Source organism: Epinephelus moara, chromosome 12, assembly GCF_006386435.1.
Source record: "Epinephelus moara isolate mb chromosome 12, YSFRI_EMoa_1.0, whole genome shotgun sequence".
NCBI classification, from domain to species: Eukaryota; Metazoa; Chordata; class Actinopteri; order Perciformes; family Serranidae; genus Epinephelus; species Epinephelus moara.
The window spans coordinates 14,865,443-14,889,081 of record NC_065517.1 but is presented as its reverse complement, the minus strand read 5'-3'; the positions used below and the strand labels follow the sequence as shown (position 1 = coordinate 14,889,081).

The 23,639-nt window shown below is 41.8% G+C and overlaps 2 protein-coding genes across 2 annotated transcripts; both read left to right on the top strand.

Moving 5' to 3' along the window:
* The first annotated feature begins 745 nt into the window (after nucleotides 1-745).
* Nucleotides 746-7,694, top strand: LOC126399024 (solute carrier family 22 member 2-like). The gene is made up of 11 exons (XM_050058744.1): nucleotides 746-1,269; nucleotides 1,844-1,947; nucleotides 2,076-2,230; nucleotides 2,342-2,510; nucleotides 2,662-2,776; nucleotides 3,279-3,379; nucleotides 3,644-3,858; nucleotides 3,941-4,049; nucleotides 4,923-5,035; nucleotides 6,701-6,800; nucleotides 7,296-7,694. The coding sequence occupies exons 1-11, from the start codon at nucleotides 868-870 to the stop codon at nucleotides 7,387-7,389; spliced, it is 1,677 nt and encodes a 558-aa protein (XP_049914701.1). The 5' UTR covers nucleotides 746-867; the 3' UTR covers nucleotides 7,390-7,694.
* Nucleotides 7,695-8,628: 934 nt separating this feature from the next.
* On the top strand, nucleotides 8,629-23,639 carry LOC126398375 (solute carrier family 22 member 2-like). The gene is made up of 12 exons (XM_050057657.1): nucleotides 8,629-9,279; nucleotides 11,780-11,827; nucleotides 11,996-12,099; nucleotides 12,520-12,674; nucleotides 14,512-14,680; nucleotides 16,597-16,708; nucleotides 16,861-16,961; nucleotides 17,032-17,246; nucleotides 21,362-21,470; nucleotides 21,573-21,685; nucleotides 22,026-22,125; nucleotides 23,502-23,639. Exons 1-12 carry the CDS (start codon nucleotides 8,869-8,871, stop codon nucleotides 23,587-23,589), a joined length of 1,725 nt encoding a protein of 574 aa, XP_049913614.1. The 5' UTR covers nucleotides 8,629-8,868; the 3' UTR covers nucleotides 23,590-23,639.

The following is a 23,639-nucleotide window of genomic DNA, read 5'->3' as shown; positions in this document are numbered from 1 at the left end:
CTTTTCTTGATGAGCTTGAAACTCATCAAAGTCTCAAAGGACTCATCTGTGAGGACTTGAGATTTGACTTGTGCTCATCTTGATGGATTTAAGACCTGACTGTGACTTGTAGAATGAAACAAAACTGGACTTGAACTTAAATGAGCAGTGACTGACCTGAGACTTGACTTGGACTTGTTTGAAATAACTTGAGGCTTGACTAGGACCTGTTCTAATGGGAATAAGACTTGAAGTAGATGTGTTTGAATGACTTTATTTGTCAAATGTATTCAGATTTTCCAAGATATGACCTGAGACATAAAACAGCACTGTCCTTCACTGAACGGTCGTATTACATGGACCATGTGTTTGGACTGGGATCATGTCCATGTCACTTTGCATGTTGACACGACCATGATTAATTTCCTGGCTCCTCACAATCAAAAACTGCCAGCCAGATCTGACATCCTCATGTCTAACAGACTTCCAGAGACTCCATTTAATTGTTGACTGATTAACAGCATTACTGACGGTGTGCACAGGTGCATGAGATGCAGAGGCACAGGCTGCACAGATGTGTCCATGTGTTCATGTTGGTGTCAGTATGATAATGAAGCCCTGGGCGGTCCATTGGAGGCGTCAGTGGTCTGACGTCTGAAAAAGTGATGGTAAAGATTTTTTTTAATGATCCACTGCAATACTCGTAAGGCAATGACCTCTTTCTGTGGACCTTTGCTCCTGCGTGTTCTGTTAAAAACCCAGAGGACAGGCGTTAGTGGTCAGTCTGCAGACGGAGGCTCAGCTGACACACTGACAAATCTGTACAGTGTGTGTGAATTGATCAGTTTTCTGTCAGTTTTTGAGCGAGAGACAAACACCTCCGCAGCCATGACCACCTTCGATGACATCCTGGAAGAAGCAGGGAAGTTCGGCCGCTCTCAGAAGCGGATCTTCGCCCTGCTCTGCATGGTGTCCATGCCCTGGGCCGGTGTGTACGTCGGCATCGTGTTCCAGGGTTTCACCCCGGATCACTGGTGTCGAGACTCGGCCGTGGTGGACATGAGGCAGTCATGCGGCTGGAGCCTGGCAGACAGTCGCAGGCTGACGGTGCCTCTGGTCAACAGCTCCGGAGTGATGCAGCAGAGCACCTGTGAGCAGTACGTGGTGGACTGGAACGCCACAGCACTCACCTGTGACACAGAGGAGCTGGACCTCAGCAAAACTCCTATGACGGCCTGCAGAGAAGGATGGGAGTACGATTACGAGGGAAGACAGTCCTTTGTTACCGAGGTAAGTTTGATGCAGCATGGAAGAATACAGCTTCTTAGGGGGAGTGTAGCATTTTTTTAGAAGAACATTTATTGCACTCTATGTGTCACTTTAAAGGAATAGTTTAACATTTCTTTTAACTAGGCTTATTTGCTTTGTGTCCGAGAGTTAGACGAGAAGACCCAGTAGAAGATTATTAGCTTAGCATAAAGAGAGGAACTAGTGGGAAACAGCTAGCCTGGAGATCTCCTAAGTTCAAAAAGTCGCCCACCAGCACCTCTAAAACTCACAAATTAGAATGTTGAATCTTGGTTATTTAATCCAGAAATGTCTAAACAATAACTTGTGGTTCAGAAGGAGCCATGTTCTTCAACTGTTTCTTGGTGTAGAACTACCTGTTCCCTCCTGTTCAACCTCAGATCCATGTAGAGGAAATCAGGAGCTTAAAAAACACCAAAAAAGTCACTTTCTAACATGCAATCAATTCCTAACTTTCCCTCTATAAGAAAGTATATTGTTTTAAGAGTTTCCAAGAAAAATAGTAAGCGACCAATAAATTTTATGATTGACTTTGTTTGTTTGTTTGTTGTACCAGTTTGACCTGGTGTGTTCAGACAGTTGGTTGGTGGATATGTACCAAGCCACTCTCAACGTGGGCTTCCTGGTTGGGAGTATCGCCATTGGTTACTTGGCTGACAGGTAAGGTTATAATTTGTTTTAATCTGGTTTCTTGTCTTAATTTAACTTTCTCTTTGGTACCCTCCAATCTGGACCCTATTTTTCCATGTTTTTGTGTCGAAGTGACATGTTTGTGTCTTTGTCTTCAGGTTTGGTAGAAAGATGAGCTTCCTGATGTCCAACCTGTTGAATGGGATTGCAGGAATCCTGGTGGCAGTGGCTCCAGACTACGTGTCTCTTCTGGTTTTCAGAACTCTCTATGGGTTCGGAGTGAAAGGAGGCTGGGTGGCCGGATACGTGCTGAGTAAGAACAAACATCAAACCTTACAGCGAAGATTTACAGCTGTGACTTTTTTGGCAAAGTTAAAGAAGCTGCAAACACATCTCAAGCATTATTCCACTTCTTCTCTCTCAGTCACAGAGATCGTGGGAGTTGAGTACAGACGCACAGTGGGAGTCATTTACCAGATGTTCTTCAGCGTCGGCATCCTCATCCTCCCTCTGCTTGCCTACTATATCACCGACTGGCGCTGGCTGCAGGTCGCCATCACCATCCCCTACATCATCTTCCTGTCCTACTACTGGTAGGAAACACTCTTCATGCTTATATTTTATGCTTCACACAGGAAGTGAACCACAATTTTAGAAGATTCAGAAGAATTTTTCTGCTATGTTTATGTGCCAATACAAGATATAGATTGTTGTCATAGCTTCATGAAAGTTTTGTATTTGCAGGTTTATCCCAGAGTCTCCAAGATGGCTTCTCTCTCAGAATAAAAAGTCCAAAGCTGTGGAGATCACTGAGGCCATGGCCAAAGAGAACAAGATGACGCTGTCCAAGAACATCGAGGTAACAAATAAACACACAATGAGAAACCAGACTTTGTCCAGTTCACCAGGGCAGTTACAGACAAAACTTATACATCTGTTAAAATAAAGTTTAGGAAAGGACACACACTTTGTTATTGCTCCCGTAAATGCAGTACAGACACTTTACCCATCACTTGATTTTATTCAATTTAATTTTTTTTTTTTTTACAGCTTCCTTTCCTCCCAAATTTATCTGTAACTTTTTAATGAGTAAAATATAAAAAAAAAATCCATAAAATATCTAAAAAAAAAACCCAACTGTTAATATATGGCCAAAAATAATCTGTAAAATATAAAAAAAAAGTGAAATCACAGCATTTTTTCCTGTTTCACATGTACAGCAGTTACATGTAAATGCATGACAGAATTAAAGCTTTACTGATGTGACTTGTGACGCATTTGAAATAATAAGAGGAAAGCAAGTTATTTATTTATTTATTTTTATTAGTGGCATTACTCATGATGTGTGTTTGATCCTGCAGACTCTGACAGATGATAATGCCGAATCCTGCACTGCCTCCTTCATGGACCTGATCAGAACTCCAAAAATGAGAAAACACACTTTCATCCTCAGCTACAACTGGTGCGTATGTTTTATTTTTGTAGTTAGATTGCTAAAGTGAAACTATAGAATTGGAAATTAAAGTCTCATTTCATTAAAGAAAGCGAACCTTATTAGTTAACTGCTGTTGGTATCTGCTTCAGATTAAGTTCAGTTTTAAGTTCATCAAAGTAGTAACAACTATTTTAGGCAGGTATGTTGAAATAAAGCTCTGTAATAAAAGACTCTTAAATCTAACGATCCATCCTTGGCGCACTTGTACCATCCTCTCTCCATCTCTTCCAGGTTCACCAGCGCTGTGGTCTACCAGGGTTTGATCATGAGGCTGGGTATTCTGGGAGGAAACGTCTACATCGACTTCCTCATCTCCGGCTTGGTGGAGTTCCCTGCTGCCTTCCTCATCCTCTTCACCATTGAACGTATCGGCAGGCGCATTCCCTTCGCCACCGCCAACATCGTAGCTGGAGCCGCCTGCTTTATCACCGCCCTCATCCCTGACAGTAAGTTTTTAGGGTAAAGATGGAGATGGGGAACTAAGCCATTCAGATATCATCGGATTAAATGTTCTTTCTTTCCTTGCAGGTATGTTCTGGTTTAAGACAGTGGTGGCCTGCATCGGTCGGCTGGGCATCACCATGGCCTTTGAGATGGTGGTGTTTGTGAACACTGAGCTCTACCCAACATTTGTCAGGTAAGGCACTTGCAATTCCCAAAATGTCATGTTTCTACCATAGACTGTATAGAATAATGGACATAGCTACCATAAAGCTACGAGTTTGGCATTTTGTCCGTCGCCATCTTTGGAGGAAATGTGACCATATTTAGATTACAGGGTGCAGTGACTTGAGTTAGCTGCATTACTTTAAGCCTTAATAAAATGTAAACGGGTGAGTAACATAAAAAGTTAGTCCCCTTGCAGTTGTCATGAAGTTAAATTAGCTATAGAGATCCGAACCGGTTTTTGTACCAGACTGTAAACATGTTTATTTCTGCTGTTAAGTTGAGCATTTCAACAGGGAGGTCTATGATGATTGACTCACTTTTGGAGCCAGCCTCAAGTGGCCATTTGAGGAACTGTAGTTTTTGGCACTTCAACGTTAGCTTAATTTTTCAGCCTTAGAGGTTGCTGCTTGGTTTCTACAAAAGTTGAACACACTTATTGTTGGTTTATTTGGACCAAAGTGCCAAATAAATATCTAAAATAGCCTCATTTGTACAACAACACTTGGACTTATGCTAAAATTGATGTTAGTATGTAATATGCATAGGTGACAGTTGGTCTGTTAGCACTGGTGACACCCTCAGGCCAGACTGTGACTGCACTAGAATATGAAAGCTTTCATTTTTCAACCATCCAGGAGTTTTGCTTTTTTGTGTGTGACGAGTTTTACAGCCTCGTGGGGACACGACCCCGAGATTGCATTTTCAAAACAAAACAAACAATAAAAATGAAAAATTCATCTTGAGTGTTTGAGGATCTTCCCAACACAGTGTTTAGAAAAGTAAATTTACTATATGTGCAAATATGCATAATTAATAACCGGTTGTTTGCTTTTGCCTGTAGGAACCTGGGAGTGTCAGTTTGCTCTACTCTGTGTGATGTCGGAGGCATTGTAGCCCCCTTCCTGCTCTACAGACTGGCTGTCATCTGGCTGGAGCTGCCTCTCATCATCTTTGGTGGGTTTTATTTTATTACAAAGTGAGAACATCAATCATCAGAGAGATTGTAGATAAAACTAAACAGGACATTTTGTAGTCTAAAAAAATCAACTTTTTGACTTTTTTGTTGCTGATGTATCTGCAGTGAGCTAATATCAACGAATATTTCAGCCTAGACAATTTATTAATCTAGCTCTAGTTCTGATCATCAAAAGCCACTGTCATATTTTGACAAAATGCCTAAAAGCTGCCACAGAAACCACACTAATCAGTCAACCAAACGCATTTCTGACCATCTGTATTGCTGGAAAGGTCTCGACCTACTCCATTTTCACGCAAAAGTAGAGTTTCACACAAGCTTATTAAAAGCAGCTCTTCAATCGATGAGAAATTAGTCCCATCACTGGCTTTAAATCACTGAGAAGTTTAGGTTATACTAAAATCACCCCACCTCCCCTAGAGAAATAAATCCAGTCCTGACTAGGCATCAGTCTGCTTTTACCTCGTGTTACATACCATTTGGGACCAGTTGTTGTTCAGTAGGGTTGGGCTGATGTAAAAATCTTCAAACCGGTTTTAACACCATTCTGGACCTGTACACCATATTTGACCAGGTGTCACACTTGACACTGTCCCAACAACAAACAAGCCTCAGACTTTCATGTCACATCACTCAACAACGGAGCTCTCTGTCAACATTGAATCTGTTAAATATGCACCTCTGTTTTGTCATGACAACAAACTATGTAAATATGAGCTGTTGACTTGAGATCAGACCGGAGACATAACCACTTAAAGATGGTTGAGAGACGACATATTATAACCAACAGCAAGTTGGTTGTTGTCATTTAGCTCACCAGACACTTGAATTCATTCATTTATTTTCAGTAACCACTAATCCTGTTAAGGATAGCATGGCGACTATAGCCTATCCCAGCTGACATTGAGTGAAAGGTGAGGTACACCCTGGACAGGTTGCCAGACTATCACAGACAACCATTCACGCTCACATTCACATTTAGAGTCACCAATTAACCCAACCAGCGTGTCTTTGGACTGTGGGAGGAAACCGGAGCACCCGGAGAAAACCCACTCTGTCCATTGCGGTGCCTTCAAAGGGAGCGACAGGAATAAATAAAAACAGGGCGTCTGACAAATATTCATCTCAAAATGGCGCACCACATCACTTGCAGCCAGTTAGGGCACCCTTTTTGTCGGCTTCAAATCCAAAATGTTGAGAGACTAGTTTTTCTATGTCTTGTTTCGTCACCCCAAAAAACACACAAACTTCCTAGTCAACAAACACAGTATGCATCGCTCTGTCCCCTCTCCCACCTCTACTGAAAATTTGATCTCCTTCATGTTGTCGGCCTCTGTTCACAGCCTGTCAAACATTGGTGGCTTCATTACACTGTTTATAAACACACAAACAGAATATTGTGTTAATCATGTTTTCATATTGCTTGTTACTAATGCAAAACAAGTGGGAGTTAGCGCCTTGTGACGCCGTTGGCAGAGGTTGCTGATGTAGGCTTCTTTTTAATTTGCCAGAATGTAAAAACAAATGCAGATTCAGTTGGACTGGTCTGGCAAATCAGAAATAGACTTAACTCTTTTTTTCCAGTGCTGTTGTAAAAGTTCAGAGTTCATTTAGTTAGGAATATATTGTATTGTGATGTGCAGGCACTTTGGCTTTCCTGGCCGGTGGTTTGGTGCTGCTGCTTCCTGAGACCAGAGGTGTGCCGCTACCTGACACCATTGATGACATCGAGTTCCCAGAAAAGTGAGTATCCTCCGCTGAATCATGCAGCAAGAAATTAAATAATGAAATTCTTTACAAGACACATTTAGGCACAAACTTCTGTCTTTGTTTATATATACACCTGTATATACATATTCTGGATATGACACACTATGCTGACGATAATGGCTTATTTTTCTCATGTTGTGCCAGTATATTAGATTCGGTCTGACATGAAGATTATTTCCTTCACTTATTGATTAATCTTTTGTCTACTAAATGTCAAAAAACAGTGAAAAATGCTTGTTATAATTCAGCTTTTACCTAAAGACTTTCGGTTTAATGTCACACATGGCCTATAAAAGCAGCAAATCTTAGCATTTGAACACTTGCACTTGACGGACAATCAATTATCAAGAAAGTTGTCTGTCAATTTTCAGTTGATTGACTACTCGATTAACCCTCGCGGCTCTATATTAGACTCAAGTTTGTACCTATTGTACATCATGTAACTGTGTGTGTGTTTTGTGTGTTCAGAGTGAAGGAGAAAGCTGCACTGAACAGCCAGCAGCTGGACAACCTGCTGCCCAACGACGACGTCACAACCAACAAAGAACCAGCAACTGTTTAATCTCCCTCTGTGACCAAAGTATTTATTTATGTTGTGTGCAGTGTTGCTTGTAGATACATCAAGTCCTATCTTTGATTTTTGTTTTTTAATGAGCTTTGTCAAAGTTTTTGGTGTCTGTCTGCGACCCGCAGAGAATGAACTGCAGCTGTAAAGTTTCTGTGTTAAGCCTCGGTGATGAATGACGTTGGATGACTTAGTAAAATGTGTGTACAGAGAGTGGGTGTGTGGACTCAAGTGTTAGGATATCATCAGAATTATTATAGAAATGTATTATTAAATTATTAAAGAGTTTTCTTTGAACACAACTTGGACTCCAGGTGTTTATTTATTATTTATGAAACATTTTTCCCAGCTGAAAGTTGTAACCCTAGTACAGGGATACTCGATTTGCTTTGCCCCAGGGGGGGCAAGAAGGAAGGGGTTGAGTCAATGAACAAACATTTTTTGCTGTCGATATTGGCTGTTCTAACTTGTCTTTGCCAAGAGGCAAATCCAGTTGCAACACACTTGCACAGATCAAGTGAACCCAGGGGCGTTTCTAGGATTTGAGGACATTCAGGGCTTAAGAAACAGGTTTGGCCTGTAAATTGAGTATCACTGTACTAAGATTTGATTGATGGTGGTCCACGCTTACAACAGTAACAGCAAGTGTGGTTTAATCCTACAGCAAATATTTGTCAAGCAGCCACTTAACCAGAAAGACAAACACCAACAGCAGTGACATATACATTTTATTTCCAGTGACTCAAGGGCGTAGGTTTCACTCAGCACTAGGGGAGGGGAAGCATATGAAACAGGAGGTCTGGGGGTCCACTAGAGAAAAGTTGAACTGTCAAACAATTAAATTCTTGCATTCAGGTGAATTGTAATGCACCGTTTTTGCATTTTCTGCATTAATTTTTATTTCTACTTTCATGCTTTTACTGGGGGAGACAAATGCACATGCTCTAAATATTGCATTCTTTTGCTTTGGCTGTGTCATATAGGGACCTTTGTTGTTTGTCTGTTTCCATGCTTGATGTTTTGAATAGGTCACCTGATGATATAAGGATCGGTGCAGCATCTATGCGATTCTGATGACGTTTTTGTAAGTATAAAAATGAGACAGCCCTGGTGCCCTGCTGTGTCTTCTTTCATCCTGCCACTAGGAGTCACACAATGCTGCACAGTGCAACAGACCTGGGGGGCTTGGAGAGTTCACTCCAAGTCATGTAAATACTGCCTCCAACACCACTGCCTTGCCTTCAAGACAGAGTTACACTGTTACGTAACTTTGGATACACTTCAGAAATAGAAACAGTTTTGGCTGCGGCTCAGTTCGGCTTCATTCGGCTGTTGTATCACTGCTCTGCTATTTTGTTTAGGTCCATTAAACACTGACGAGTTTTTTTCGTTCTACTCTACAGCAGCTGCAAATATTTTCAACAGGGTGGAGTGTCAACATCTGGAAAGCTGACTGCTGGCATTCTGCATTATTCTATGCTGTGGATAGTGCAAAGTCTGACCTGTTTTTTTTTTCTAACTTGGATCACAGCAGCAATGACGACCTTTGATGACCTCCTGGAAGAGGCTGGGAATTTCGGCCGCTCTCAGAAACGTATCTTTTTTTTGATATGTGTGTGGTCAATACCTTTTGGATGTGTGTACGCCAGTATCGTGTTTCAGGGCTTCGCCCCCGATCACTGGTGTCGGGACCCTGCTGTGGTGGAGGTGAGGCAGGCCTGTAACTGGAGCCTGGCGGACAGTCGCAGGCTGACGGTGCCTCTGGTGAACAGCTCCGGAGTGCTGCAGCACAGCAGCTGTGAGCAGTACGTGGTGGACTGGAACACAACAGTCACATGTGATACACAGGAACTGGACCTGAGTGAGCTCCCAGTTACAGCATGCAAGGTGAGACCCCAGATGGCACCTGGGATACATGATTACAGCTTCATTCCTGATTTTATTTAGGGACTGAAAACGGTTAAAGAAACAGTCATTTTGGGGGGGTTTGGGAAATATTTATTTTGTGTAGATGAGGTGACTGGAAACAAGGGTGACTTGGCTCTGTCCAGATATAACGCTAATTATTAACTGGTCATATCTTGTTTGTTTAATCTGTGCAAAAAACTGAAGTGGAAAAAAATGTGGGGGTCAGGGACTGTTCGTTATTTATGAGGGGGACAGGGTGTAGAGGCTGAGTAAGCTCTTAACTGTGACTTGCTCACATGCATGTTTTCTTTAAAAGTTACAAAAAAAACCCACCAAAATTACACCATCATTTATCATAGCCAGAAACTACAATAAATAAATTAATCAATTAAATTCAATTTAAAAAAAAAACAAAAAAAAAACATTATTTCCGATGTCATGTGCAACTCACACTTCCACTCTTACCCCCCTACTTCTGGCCCCCTTGCTTGGACCACACCCATCTACAAACTGCATTCATTGTGATCTCAGCTACACACCTGTAAGGTTAGGTGACTGCATCATGCAGGGTTGCAGTGGTATCACATCAAAATCTCCACAGACATCATCAGGGTCATCGTCATATTATAGTATGTCATAGAAAGGTAAAATTAAACCCCAAAAGAAAAAAGCACCAAAATTACACCATCATTTATCATAGCCCGAAACTGTAAAATAAATAAATAAATGAATTAAATTAAATTAAATTAAAAAAATTTAAAACTTAAAATATGGTTAGATTTTCGAATTCCAGATGGTCCTTGGACACATCATGTACAACGAACGCTTCCGTCAACAACAACAACAACAAAAATTAGCTTAAAATAGTGATATTTCATGAAAATCAATTTATTCTACATCTCATTTAAAATATGGCCAAAAATACACTGTTTGCAGGAACTAACCAGCATGCGTGGCAAGATTGAAAAAAAGACACTTTTTTTCAACTTAAAAATTTTGTCTTCAGCTTTTAACTTTAACTTTTAAATGTCAAAGGGTAGGTTTTAATTGAACAAAATAAAATAACAAATTTATGGTGGTTGTGCATTTTCCCCCAGTCACTCAGGGAGGCTCAAGGGAAAGTATTTGTAGCTTTGGGGAGGGTTAAAAAAACAAAACAAAGTCACACCCCAGCCACCCTGTCCTGTAAGTAAAGAACAGTCCCTTATGTGCCAGATTCTTTCCTGACCATGAGCTGTTACCAGGCAACTAGTGGGGACTCCAGAGAAGCCCTGTAACCCCTCATAAAGTCATACATTTAAGTTGTTTGTTTCAGTGACAACAGAACCAAATTCTGGGCCCCATGCATGAGCAGTTTCTGGGGGCCCACCTCCCATTGGGGCCCACTTTTCCCCCCTAATACAATGCCCCTGTGTGTCATGCCCAACATTCAGCCCATCCCACATGGAATTACAAGCCACTGCTATGTAACATACATCTGCAAACGCAACAAATGTGGGCCCCAGGATGTAAAGTGGAGGTGCAATGGCCCCTTCCCTACTTCCTACCCCTGGCCCCCTTACTCTGACCACAAAGTCGTACTATATACTATGTCATAAAAAGGTAATATTAAATAGGTGATTACCACCCTGGGTCTCCTGGACCTGACAGTATCTGAAAAGAACTGTTCACATTAGGATCTATTGAATATCTACGGATTATCTTAATGAAAAGCTTTGTTCTCTTCTCCCAGACTCTCTCCAGATAACTGGCTTATTTATATGTTTTCATATGTGAACAGCCATCTCAGTCTTTGTGCATCATCTTAATCCCTATCCCCACCTTTCTGAACAAAGTGTCACTCAGTTCACAATAAAGACAGCAGAAATCAAAATGGAGTTCATTTACTGTATCGTTTAGACAACGCAAAACTGTCTGACTGTCTGACTGACTTATCATGTTCACACTTTAGTTTTTGTACAGACAGGTAGGTGGATACTCTTAGCTTGGAAGGAGTCAGGGTAGCTGTTTCTCCCAGTTTCAAGTCGCTCTGCTGAGCAAAGCTAACTCTAGCTTACTTACAACAGAACTAATCGATTTTCACATCTAACTCTCAACAAGAAAGCAAACCCCCCAAAATGTCAAACTATTTCTTAAAAGCAGCACATTTAAAGGATTTGGTTTTCATTTTGTTAAAAGTTAAGTCTACTCCCGTGACCCTGAAGTTATGTAAAGATGTACTTGTTGCTTTCATGTGGTAAAATTCAGTACTTTGTTGGCCTTGTGATGAGTACAAAACTCTCTGGCAGTGTTGTGCACAGCTTCTCAGAAAGTCAAGGGCATAAATCAAAGGGTTTGCAGAGTTGCAGTTCATTTTTGTAAAGAACCACACATGAGAAGGAGCATTAGGTCAGATCATGATGGCTCTATTCTAAGGCTCATGTATAAGAGTCCTTTCACCAGCTGTGTTAAATGCGATGTTTTGTTTTTGTCTTCTAAGAACGGCTGGGAGTATGATTATGAAGGCAGGAAGTCCTTTGTCACAGAGGTGAGAAGAGAAATCTGACGCATTCATGCCTCAAAACAGGGTGGATTTCGGTAACGAAAAAAACTAAAGCAATACAAATCACTGACTATTTCTCAATGCTCATCAATTAAATCTATAATTGAGCATATATTATATAGAGACATGTAACCTTTTTCCTTTGGGTCTTAGTTTAACCTGGTGTGTTCAGATGGATGGTTTGTGGACATGTACCAGTCTGTTCTCAATGTGGGCTTCCTTGTTGGCAGTTTTGCTTTTGGTTTCTTGGCTGACAGGTGAGGCCCTGATTTATCTTTTTTCTTCCATATTTGCCACAAATACACCTTCATCAGTACTGACTTTAGGTGTATCTTGCAGAAAACCGTTTTGTTTTGTCAGAGTTGCTGCATTTAATATTTTAAAAAAAGCTGTATTTGTCTCATAAGTAGGATTAGTTCACTGCAAACGAATTTAGATGACTGGTTGTCTCTATGGCACGCCGATGCTTGTGTTAGACCACTGACATGCTGTTTCTGTTTCGTATGTTAAAGCTTTCCATCATATGTTCAAACTAAACATGAAATGTAGCGAACAGGTACCACATGTATAAAACTGTGGCAATGATGTTAAAATCACATATTTTTAGTCAAAAAGATATGTTCAATCAAGCCTCTTATTTTGAAAGAAAACCTCACCTAATGTCTTTCTTTCTTCAGGTTTGGCAGGAAGGTCAGTCTCCTGGTGTCGACCCTACTGAATGTGATTGCAGGGCTTGCGATGGCTATGGCTCCAAACTACATCACCATCCTGGTGTTTAGGACCATCCTTGGCTTTTCATCCAAAGGAGGCTGGATGGCTTCATATGTGCTGCGTAATGATGACTTTTTATGTTAACTAAAACCAATTTTCCTCTGAGGCATCTCTATAGCCCCATTTCCACCAAACACTTTCAGTATGGTACCTTTGGAGCCAAAAGTAACCCTTCAGACATGGTACCTAGACCCTAGCCTTTCCCACCGCTAACAGGACCCTTCAATGCGGGCGGGGTTGTTGTCACTCACTGCTCCGTCCAGCACTCACTGTATTTCCTCCTTTATCAGTCTGCACCTCGTTTATTGTCTCCAGGATGAGGCTGCACGCTGATATTTTCAGAACAAAATAAAACAGGCTGCAGTGAAAGTCTCTCTCCATGGGATATTTAAAAAATAGCAGCTTTGTGCATTTAGTCCTTGTCAGGCAAGATCAGGGGTTTAGTGTTGCCGGAGCCCACAGGAACTACGCTCCACAGCACTTTTTTTTTTCTCAGAGTGAGGATTGGGATATATGCAGTTCACATAATCCGGCCGACATTAATATATGTATAAACGCTTGAAGATCCACTCATTACTAAAAGTGTTTGTAATATAAAAACTAAAGTGATAGTCAAAGATGTCACAGTGAAATTTAAGGTGTGCTGATGGAGTCACTCATGCATTGAGTAACATTACAAGTGAACGTTCCGCCCTAAAAGTTGCTGGCAGTCGGCCCAGTGAATTAAGTTGTTTTTTTCTCCGACACCAGCTGCTGTGAGAGGCAGCAAAACATCCTTTCATTTTATAGTTAGTCTACTAATAACGGTATGAACAGTGCCACAACTCAGCCCTGAGCAGAGTGACCATCCGCTATTTACCAGTCAACAGACTGCAGTGTTCACAGTTCCACCTTTTAGTACCAACAGAGGGGGGCCCAAAAATGGGGACGGTATGGAACGGTTCCATTGGTACCATCCACAACTTTTCACAGTGGAAATGGAAAAAAAGCGTACTGAACTGAACTGAACCGTACCGTACTGCTCGGTGGAAACAGGACTAATGACTACATTTACTGTGACTAAGTAACTGGCTTGATGATAAAAACATTATGAACAGACTGTGATGTTCAGTCATACTGCAGTTGTTGCAGTTAGCTCTTACAAAGTCAAATACTAAGATTTTGATTTCTCCCGTTTCATTCTAGTCCAGTGATACTCAACTTACAGCCTGCAGGCCAAATCTGGCCCGTCAATCATTTTCTAATTCACAATGAGAACAAACTGATTCACACTGAAATTTTTGGGTAACAGTGTATAAATAATGTATTTGAATCTAAATAATGTGCAAGAGTGCATCAAAAGCATCAAAATAAAGCTTGTTTATCAAAAAGAAAAGTGCCAGAGGAGGATCCTGGACCCACCAACAGAGGTGCAGGCCAAACCCTGAATGTCCTCAGTTCCTAGAAACACCCCTGCGTACACCTGACCTATGTGGGGCTGTTGTGACTGGATTTGCCTCTTGGCAAAGACTAGTGAGGCGGCAAACATCGACAGCAAAAAATGTTTGTTTATTAACTGACCTCTTGCACCCTGTCATTTCACATGGTTGGCCCCCAGGCAAAGCAAGTTGAGTATCCCTGGTCTTGTCCATGCTCTGTTGTGTAACAAACACTCCAAATAGCACCTGTCAGTTACCTAACCTCAGCCATATATTAACCAAACTTAAGTCTCTACATGTGTATAATATAAAAATGTAGAAATGTACAGGATTTAATCGAATGGTACCAGCCCTTGACAGAGGTAAATACAGGTCATATATTTCCCTATACCCCTTTTGCAGAGATCTATGTCCACTCTTTGACTGCTTTCTTTTTTAGTAAAATACACTCAGTTTGAATGTTTCCTGTTTTTCTGTCAGTCACAGAGATTGTTGGAGTGGAGTACAGAAGGATGGTGGGAATTGTTTACCAGATGTTCTTCAGTTGCGGCCTCCTTATCCTCCCCCTGCTCGCATACTTCATCACTGACTGGCGCTGGCTGCAGGTTGCCATCACTGCACCTCAGATCCTCTTCCTGTCCTACTTCTGGTAAAGACTTTTATGTTGTTTTTCCTGTTCTGTATCTGTTTAGGAAGGAGTGGCTATATATTTGGTGGAAGTCAATGTCTTGTCTCTTGCACTTTTTTTATGTTTTACTCAAACATATTACAATACCCAGAGTCGTGGTTTGCGTGTCCTTGAAACCCTGGGAGCTGTGTTGTTGGGGGTAAAAGATCCTGGTAGGGTCTCCCAAGACAGAGTGGTACCAGGACAGGGACCAGACTTAGAGTGATACACAGACCCTTCATGAATTAGCCATTGAAACCTAGGTGTGCTGACCCCTAGCATCACAGAATGTGTATCGTCACCACTCTGGCAGAGAAGTGGAGCTGATGCAGGAGGTGGAGTGGCACCAACTAGTTGGGCTCTCTGGGCAACTCAAGGCAGAGCACAAACTCTTTGGGCTTGTCTCTCTTCTTTTCTGGAGTTGCTTAGGGTGAAAGCTGCCAGATGGGTGTGGGGATACTCACCAGCCCCTGCCTGCGTGCCACTGTATTGGAGTTCTAATTGAGGATGAGGGGGTTGTCTCTATGTGTCTCAGAGTTGCTGAGAGGAATTCTCTGACAATTGTTTGTGCTTATGCATCAAACTTCTTGGAGTCTCTGGGTGCCGTTCTGGAGACGATCTAGGGACTACAGTTCTGCTGGGGGACTTCAGTGTTCTCATGGGCAACAATGGAGAAATCTAGAGGGGGTTGAGTGAGGAAGGGTTTGCCTGATCTAAGTGATGTTATGTTACTGGACTTCTGTGCTAATAATGGATTGGCCATAACAAACACCATGTTCAAGCATAGTGTACTCGTACCAGAGGTAGGTGCACATGTACCAGAACACCCTTTCTGTCTTCATATTCCACCTGCGGAAGAATGTCTCATGCATCCTGGGGAAGGTTGTGGATGTGGAATCCAAGTGGACCATGTTCAAAATCTCCGTTGTGGAGGCAGCTGCTAAAAGCTGTGGCTGGAAGGTCACTAGTGCCTGTAATTGCAACAACCTAAGAACCCACTAGTGAACACCAGTTTTGAAGGAAGCTGTCAAGCTGAAGAAGGAAGGCTTTTGGACTTGGATGGCCCAGGGGTCTTGTGAGGCAGCAGTCAGGTAAGCCAGATGGGCTGAGGCTACAGCGGTCGCCAAAGCGAAAACCTGGGTGTGGTAGGAGTTCTTGGGAGACTATGGAGAAGGACTTACGATGAGCCTCAAGGGAGTTCTGGTAAACTGTTGGATGACTCAGGAAGGATACGCATTTGTTGCATTCTGTTCACCATTTAAGTGTGGCTTGTTCTGCATATTTCTGTCTGAACCAACCTGGTTCCAAGAAAGTAGTAACTTAGCCAAGACCCAAGACGATAGACTTTCTGTTTTTTGTTTTTTATGTCCAAACCCAACATGAGCTCAATGCAGCTGATGTAAGGAAAACACTCTGCATGTTTCAACAGCAGCATTGGAGCGTCCAGCCTTGCTGAGTTCATTTCCTTGTGTCACTATGACAACAAACTGAAAGACGACATGGCAAGAAAGGTGTCAGTTGGCAAGGATATTAACTGGAAAGCAAAGCATGAAGCACCATGTCAACTGGGGAGAACCCAAGCACTATTTGTAATTCCTTGTCCAAACCCAGTGGGTTTCGATGGGTCCCGCTGTGTCCTGTCGGGCTCGGGTCAGGCATTCATTGTCTGTTCCCATCCCTTTCTGCCGCTCATTTCCTCTCTTCTCTTTGCTGTTTGCTATTTAATAAAATCATATAATATCTAAAAGTTATTTTTAAAGAAAACTTGACAACCCTGTTTCACAACAAGAAACACATTTGACTAAGAAAGAGACCAAGCTCAGATCAGCCATTACAAGCAGATGTTTTGGTGAACAGCTGCTTAGATTTTTATATCTGTCAAACTTTTTGCATCTCAGGTTTGTCCCAGAGTCTCCAAGGTGGCTCATCTCTCAGAAGAATTCTTCCAAAGCTTTGGAGATCACTAAAGCTATAGCTAAGGAAAACAAGAGGACACTCAAGAGCTTTGAGGTAAATTGATTCAGTCGTTTGCTTAACATCTTAATTCTCCTGAGAGGAAATGACTACTTCTTTTCAGCATCATTCTGTGGTCCACTGAGTCAAAGAATTTGTAGTGAGATTCCATGTTAATGTCACAACTGGATCATGATTACTCGTTTCAGACACTGACTGAGGATGAGGGTGACTCCTCCTCTGCCTCTTTGCTGGACCTGGTCAGAACTCCAACTATGAGAAAACACACTTTAATCCTCATGTTCAACTGGTGAGACTCATTAAAAATCACAGATTACCCTAAATGTAGATGTTGAATCTTCTTGTCTCCATCTCTTTAGGTTCACCATTGCATTTGTATATCAAGGCCTCATCATGCGGGTGGGGCTGGATGGAGGAAACGTCTACATCGACTTCCTCATATCTTCCCTGGTGGAGTTCCCTGCTGCCTTTTTCATCCTCTTCACTATTGAGCGCATTGGCAGGCGCATTCCCTTCGCCTCTTCCAACATTGTAGCTGGAGCCGCCTGTTTCATATCTGCCGCCATTCCTGAAAGTGAGAACAACTTCTTCTACTTAGTGTAACCTTTAAGGAGAACTAGCACACAGGGGCTTCAATAAAGAGGCCGCAACAGTCAGTGTGGATCATAAACATGCCATTTATTTTACAATAACTAAACTTTAAGAACACAGGCAAGAAAGGACAACAGGACAGACAGTCATACTACGGCTGGGAAACCAACCACTCACTGCTAGGGCACTGGGAGTATACTACGTATTCAAAAGAAATATAAACCTGACACACTTCAAATAAAACACCACACTAATAAAGATGTGCAACCACAAACCATATCACCATCTAGAGTGAACTTCTAGCACCCCAACCACACCGGTGAATGGAGGACGCCACCAGCCGCAGCACTAGAAACAGAAGAAGACAGAATGTTAAAACTCTAAAACTAAACAAACTCCAATCTACTAAACAATAAAAACAATAAAAACAATAAGGCTAAAACACGTAATACTAAACTAAAATAAACGGCAGTCAGTGCTATGCCTAGAAACAAACAAAGCACTGTTGATTTAGTTTGTAGGGAACCTTACAATGTTTAAATACTGCATGTTTTACATACCTTTGTGTAAGAGTCAACTTTTCAGTCTTTTTTCCTACAAACAAGTTATGGCAGACCCAGTATTAAAATCATTAAAATACAAATACCTCAGGGTGCATGCACCCCTACAGTACCCTAACAATTAAAATGCTAACTTAGGCTGACCAAACGTCCTCTTTTGCCTGGACATGTCCACTTTTCACGTCCCGTCCGGGTTTTTTTTTTTTTATAAATTGATGATAATGTCCGGTTTTCCGTGTGTGTGTGTGTGTGTGTGTGTGTGTGTGTTAGAGTGCGGGCCGCATATCTCTGTCCGAACCTGAACCGAGCCCGACATTATTTAATTACTAAAGCACTGAGTTTGTGTNACCCGAGCCCGAATACAATTTATACATTTTTGACCAAACCCGGCCCGACCCGTCGGGTAGGCCTGCCGTCAGGACCCGTCGGGCTCGGATCGCCACACTCTAGTGTGTGTATGTGTCCCCTGTCTATTGGGGCCTATCTGAATTTCTGTCTTTGAGAGATATTATTTTGTAATATAACTGAATTTTCTATCCATACATATAAACTTTAAATATATTAAAATAAGGCATCTTTGAGTAAGCTGCGAGTATCATTTAAGTAGGCTATGTCGTAGCCGGGCCGAGTGTCCTCTTTTTTGGAAATCAAAATATGGTCACCCTAAACATGATTATAAAACAATGCTAAAACCCCCCAAAAGTCCAGCTTACCGGAGCCACAGGGAATCAAACAGTCACAGCCACATGGATTGCACACAAAGAATCTGAGGAGAGTGAAGCCTGCAGTCACATCTGCTGCCAATTAGCCCCTCCTCCATTTCCTGTCTCCCCTGATTGGTCTCTGGCCTAGTGACCTACTGCTACATTAGATTACGTCTGTTATGGCTGATCCTTGCTGAAAGGGTTTTTAGAGGCATTTTTGATGTCTGTTACTTGCACGTCTTACAGAACAGATACGCTTATATAATGTATTAATCCACACTCTCTCGGACACGCACATCTTTGTGTCTTTTTTGTTGCATTTAGCAAAGTGTAATCTGCATAGATAGCTGTTTAAAACACACAGTGGTGCAGTGGTTGGCATTGTCGCCTCACAGCAAGAGGGCTCCAGGTTTGAACCTGGGGTGGGGGATTCAATCCCTGAGTTGGGCGAGAGTTTATATGTTCTCCTTGTGTCAGTGTGGGTTTTTTCCAGGTGCTCTGGCTTCCTCCCACAGTCCAAAGACATGCAGGTTAATTGGTGACTCTAAATTGGCCGTAGGTGTGAATGTGAGTGTGAATGGTTGTTTGTCTTTGATAGTCTGGCGACATGTCCAGGGTGTATCCCGCCTCTCGCCCAATGTCAGCTGGGATAGGCTCCAGCCCGCCCGCGACCCCTTATGGGATAAATGGTTATGGAATGAATTAATGAAATTAATGATTGAGTTTTCAGCTTATTAACAGCATATGGAAAAAGACCCCCAGTCTGTTTATGAGCTTGCCTGTTACACAACAGGCAGATTCCCCTCACTCACTACGGTGGGTGGGGAAATCAACACATAAAAATACTATAGATTTCTTCCCTTGCTGCTAACAGACAAGGAGATGTTTACAGAAGATGGAGTCAGTTGTGCTAATGCTCAATATAATCTCGCTTATGTCTTGCTTCCAGTGAAGATTCCCAGTCAGCATTTTACTTACTTCACCTTATCCATGGAGTCAGTTTTTAAAAAATAACAATTTAGTATTTTCTTTATCTTTTTTTAATGTCATTTGGGCAGGGTTGGACGGGTCATATCTCAGCTCCACTGGCTTCTCAGCTAATGTTAGCTAGCTGCAATGACAGTTACATCCATGCACTGCACCGCTGCAGTGTGATTAGTTAACACTAGAGACAGAAAGAAGGGAGAAAAGAGACGAGGTGAGGCACGAGTGGTGCAGCGTTGCTTGGGAAGGATTGTAAATAGGAGGATTGTGAGGAGTGGGAGGGCAATGAGGTGCAGCGTGTTCGCCACTGGATCCTTCTCAACAAGGATGGCTGTGGGAGGGCAGAGTTGGTAAGAAGTGTGGCAATGAAAGCAAAAAGAATTAGAGAAACTGTACTTCCTGTGATGATGCCCTTCTCAAACTTCAGTTGTTAATTTAACTTTCAGACTAATGCTGTTGTAGTGTAAAATAAGGTCTCTGAACTTGCCTGTGACATAATGCTGGTTTAATGAAATCATCATCTTCATCAAACTAGAGCCATATCTTCTCCTTGCTGGCCTGGAACAACTTGATGATCTTCTTATACTCTGCCAGAGACTGAGGTTTGCATCATTTGGAGGTTCGCTTGTGTCGTCTGCACACATTTCGTATTGGCTTAGTGGATTTTCAAGGCATGCAGGTTCTTGCAAACTTTGTCACACAAGCATTCTGTATTTCCTCCTTGGATCAGTCCGCATGAGATGCTCTAGAAATTCCCAGAAATTTAAAGATCTCTCCATGAAAATACATCATATTCCCTTATTTTGACAGAAAAAACGGTAATTTGATGGTAAATCCAATAAAACTGTAATAGGTGGATCATGGACCCAAAAGCGACACCAGGGACAGGCTGAACAGTTTATACTGACCTTTAATACACCACTTTAACAAATACAGGGCGAGCACATGCAACAGAGAGGGTCAATTTCCAATTTCAGAGCCCCCAGGGGAATTGAGTCAGCTCTCCAAATAGAACACTGAAGGGGAGCTGGTGTCAGCCGGATGCACACATACAGCAGTTAGTTCAATTATATGCGATAGTAACGATAGGGGGCAGGGATTCCAAAATCAGGAGTACTCAGAGGTTAGTCCGAGGCGCACACACAAAGGCTGAGTGTGCAGTGACACAGTGAAGCACTTCACAGCACAGGAGATCACTGGTGACAGAACCGGTTAACTCACTTTGAAAGGCTGGGTGATGGTGTGTTTCTGGACAGCTGCAGGAAACAGGCGAAGAGGAACCAGGAAGACAGAGGCAGAGCTTGTGGTTGAGAACGGAAGGCAGAGTGGTTTACCGGGGAGCAGACGAAGCAGGAGAGTCAGGGACATGCAGGGTTGATAACCAGGAAGCAGTCGGGAGAAGAACGCTGGAAATTATTGCATGGAGGCGAAGAACAATCTAGCAAGAAGTGTCTATGAAGCAGGCATCCAGCATGGTAGACCAGCAGGAGTGGTAAATGTGTGGACAGTCGATAGACTGGCAGGTAGGTGTGGTGATGAGGCGGGATGAGTGGAAAATTACTGAACGGGCTGAGGAGATGGCATGTACGGCAGATGAAAAGTGCCCAGTGTAACATAAACACTGTCACTTGATCAGTTGTTTGTAAGAAAACAGGCTCACTATCAAGAAAATGCATTATAGACTGAATCATAGACTTCAAGGTATGATGTCTCATTCTCAGTGATATAAGCATAATAAGATAGACCCTCTGTGTCATCTAATAAATGTCATACTTATGCCTCAGCTCAGATGTTCTATCTAAAGAGTAGTATGAACTGTAAATAAGCGCATTTTTGTCTTTGTGCCTCAGGTTTGGTCTGGTTAAGGACGGTGGTGGCCTGCATCGGTCGGTTGGGGATTACCATTGCCTTCCAGTTAGTTGTATTTGTTAACACTGAGCTCTACCCAACGTTTGTCAGGTGAGGTCGGATTATCTTATCTTACATATTCATGACACAATAACACTGTAAAATACACAATGTAACTGCAAATGTTTGTTTGATTGGATTGACTGGATTTAGGAGCCTGGGAGTGTCAATTTGCTCGACTCTGTGCGATATCGGAGGCATCATATGTCCCTTCATGCTCTACAGACTGGCTGAAATCTGGCTGGAGCTGCCACTCATCATCTTCGGTAGGTTGTGACACAATCAGCCGAATCCTCAACTTCAGCTGATTTATTTTTGTAGAAGTACACTTACATTGATGATTGATTAAACTGATGAAATTTATTTTTGTTAACTTGTAATGCTGCCATTGTTCCTTTCCGGGATACAATGCTTGATTTTAGTTGTGTTTCAGTTGTTGTCTTTTTGTGAAGATTTCCACCTTTCTGCTTTTACATGTTGCAGTGCTACACATTGAGATAAAGCCACTAGTTACATATGTTATAATATTGACTAATGAAGCCCAAAGATAGTGGATGTCTTTTTTTTCATCTTCAACTAATTCAGTCACTGTTTTATTTCATACAGGAGTGATTGCGGTGATAGCTGGAAGTTTGGTGTTGTTGCTGCCTGAAACCAGAGGAGTTCCTTTACCTGAAACCATTGATGATGTTGAGTTTCCTTATAGGTGAGAAATCTTGCAAGCTGGTAAATAGATTGTATTATTTCTCTTATTAGTATTAATAATAGACGAAAGTACCAACAATTCATCACAGTTGTCATTTAATAAATTAATTGATGCCTAATTTTGGAGTAAAATTGCAAGGGAATGAGATGCCAATAAATTTGTTATGATTACCAGTAAGTGTTAGAAAGCTTATCTGACTATGACAAAATTTTAACTGAGATTTATACGACATTCAGAATGTATCTATGATTCAACATCTGAGACGGGATTGGCTGGACACATCTCTAAAACTGAATGGAGCTGAGCCAGTGGCTAGTAGCTAGCAGTGCTAACAATGGCAACAGTGCTGACAGAGTTCATTATTTTCTAATTCATAATGAAAGTAAATTGAAATAAACTGAATGACTGCAAGAATAATTTAAGTAAGTCTTAAAAAAGAATATTAGTTGAAAATAATTTTGTACAGTGGCATTATTTTATTGCAGCAAGGATGTTTATAAGCTTGCATATAGAAACTTAACTAACATATACCAGTGCGGCTGGACTATGCAGACTGCTCATATGCTGCCTGTGGTCTTAACACCATAGGGACAATAAACAATATGCCACTGCGAAATGTTTATGTTTTCATCTACATACAGTATTGCATCGTCAATGAATATTGTTTCATTTGGCTACTGGCATCCATGGTAGCCTACCATCAGCTGTGAGTCCATAGTTTGGACTGCAAGGGATACTATCTCACTGTGTATAGTGCAGGTGTCCTGTTGAATGAAGTCATTTTGAAATGTGTCCAAGAGCCGGTTACGTCTCCTAAGAATCCATTCTTTCTTATTTGAGAGGTTGTAGATAGGCTACATTGCAGCACAAGTTAACACAAAATGCCATCATGGCTGCTGTCGACCCAAAAACAGAGGTTGCTGCAGCACCCAAAGCATCCCAGTGTCCTCAAATCCTGGAAACACCTCTGCGTACACCTGACCTTTGTAGGGCTGCAAGGACTGGCTTTGCCTCTTGGCAAAGATATCTGAGGAAAGCAAACATTCTTAGCAAAAAATATTTGTTTATTCACTGACCCCTTGGCTTTCTGTGATTTTGTAGAAGTGGCCCCCGGGCAAAGCCAGTTGAGTATCCCTGTTCTACAACAAAAAATGGAGAAGCCCGAAATACAGCACATACAGAGGGAAAGTGACTTCAGCCCTGCTCAGGATGCCATTGCAACGCAAATAGTTGTTTGTTGCTAAATTAATATTCTGAATGTCGTATACAGAACCTTTAATGATAAATTAACCTGTAAAAGATTTTAATTCTTAATGTGATCAGCAGAAAGTGTTTTCTATTTACTAAAAACAGAATATGTATGTTTTTGTTTCCAGGAAAAAGGAGGATGTCGTGGAGAACCAACAAATGAATAACCTTTTAAAATCAGACCTCAGAAACAACAAGAAACCAAGGACTGTGTGACTTGTGTGCATGCTAGTATAGATTTGACCTTAGCCTAGGTGTTTTTTAAA

What these genes read in the sequence shown, in the direction of transcription:
- LOC126399024 (XM_050058744.1), top strand. Translation starts at nt 868, where the DNA reads ATGACCACCTTCGATGACATCCTGGAAGAAGCAGGGAAGTTCGGCCGC. An exon ending in CTCTACCCAACATTTGTCAG is followed by an intron (nt 4,050 to 4,922) that starts GTAAGGCACTTG and finishes TTTTGCCTGTAG; the next exon opens with GAACCTGGGAGTGTCAGTTT. An exon ending in GACATCGAGTTCCCAGAAAA is followed by an intron (nt 6,801 to 7,295) that starts GTGAGTATCCTC and finishes TTGTGTGTTCAG; the next exon opens with AGTGAAGGAGAAAGCTGCAC.
- LOC126398375 (XM_050057657.1), top strand. Translation starts at nt 8,869, where the DNA reads ATGCTGTGGATAGTGCAAAGTCTGACCTGTTTTTTTTTTCTAACTTGG. An exon ending in GGACACTCAAGAGCTTTGAG is followed by an intron (nt 16,709 to 16,860) that starts GTAAATTGATTC and finishes TACTCGTTTCAG; the next exon opens with ACACTGACTGAGGATGAGGG. An exon ending in ATCTGCCGCCATTCCTGAAA is followed by an intron (nt 17,247 to 21,361) that starts GTGAGAACAACT and finishes TTTGTGCCTCAG; the next exon opens with GTTTGGTCTGGTTAAGGACG.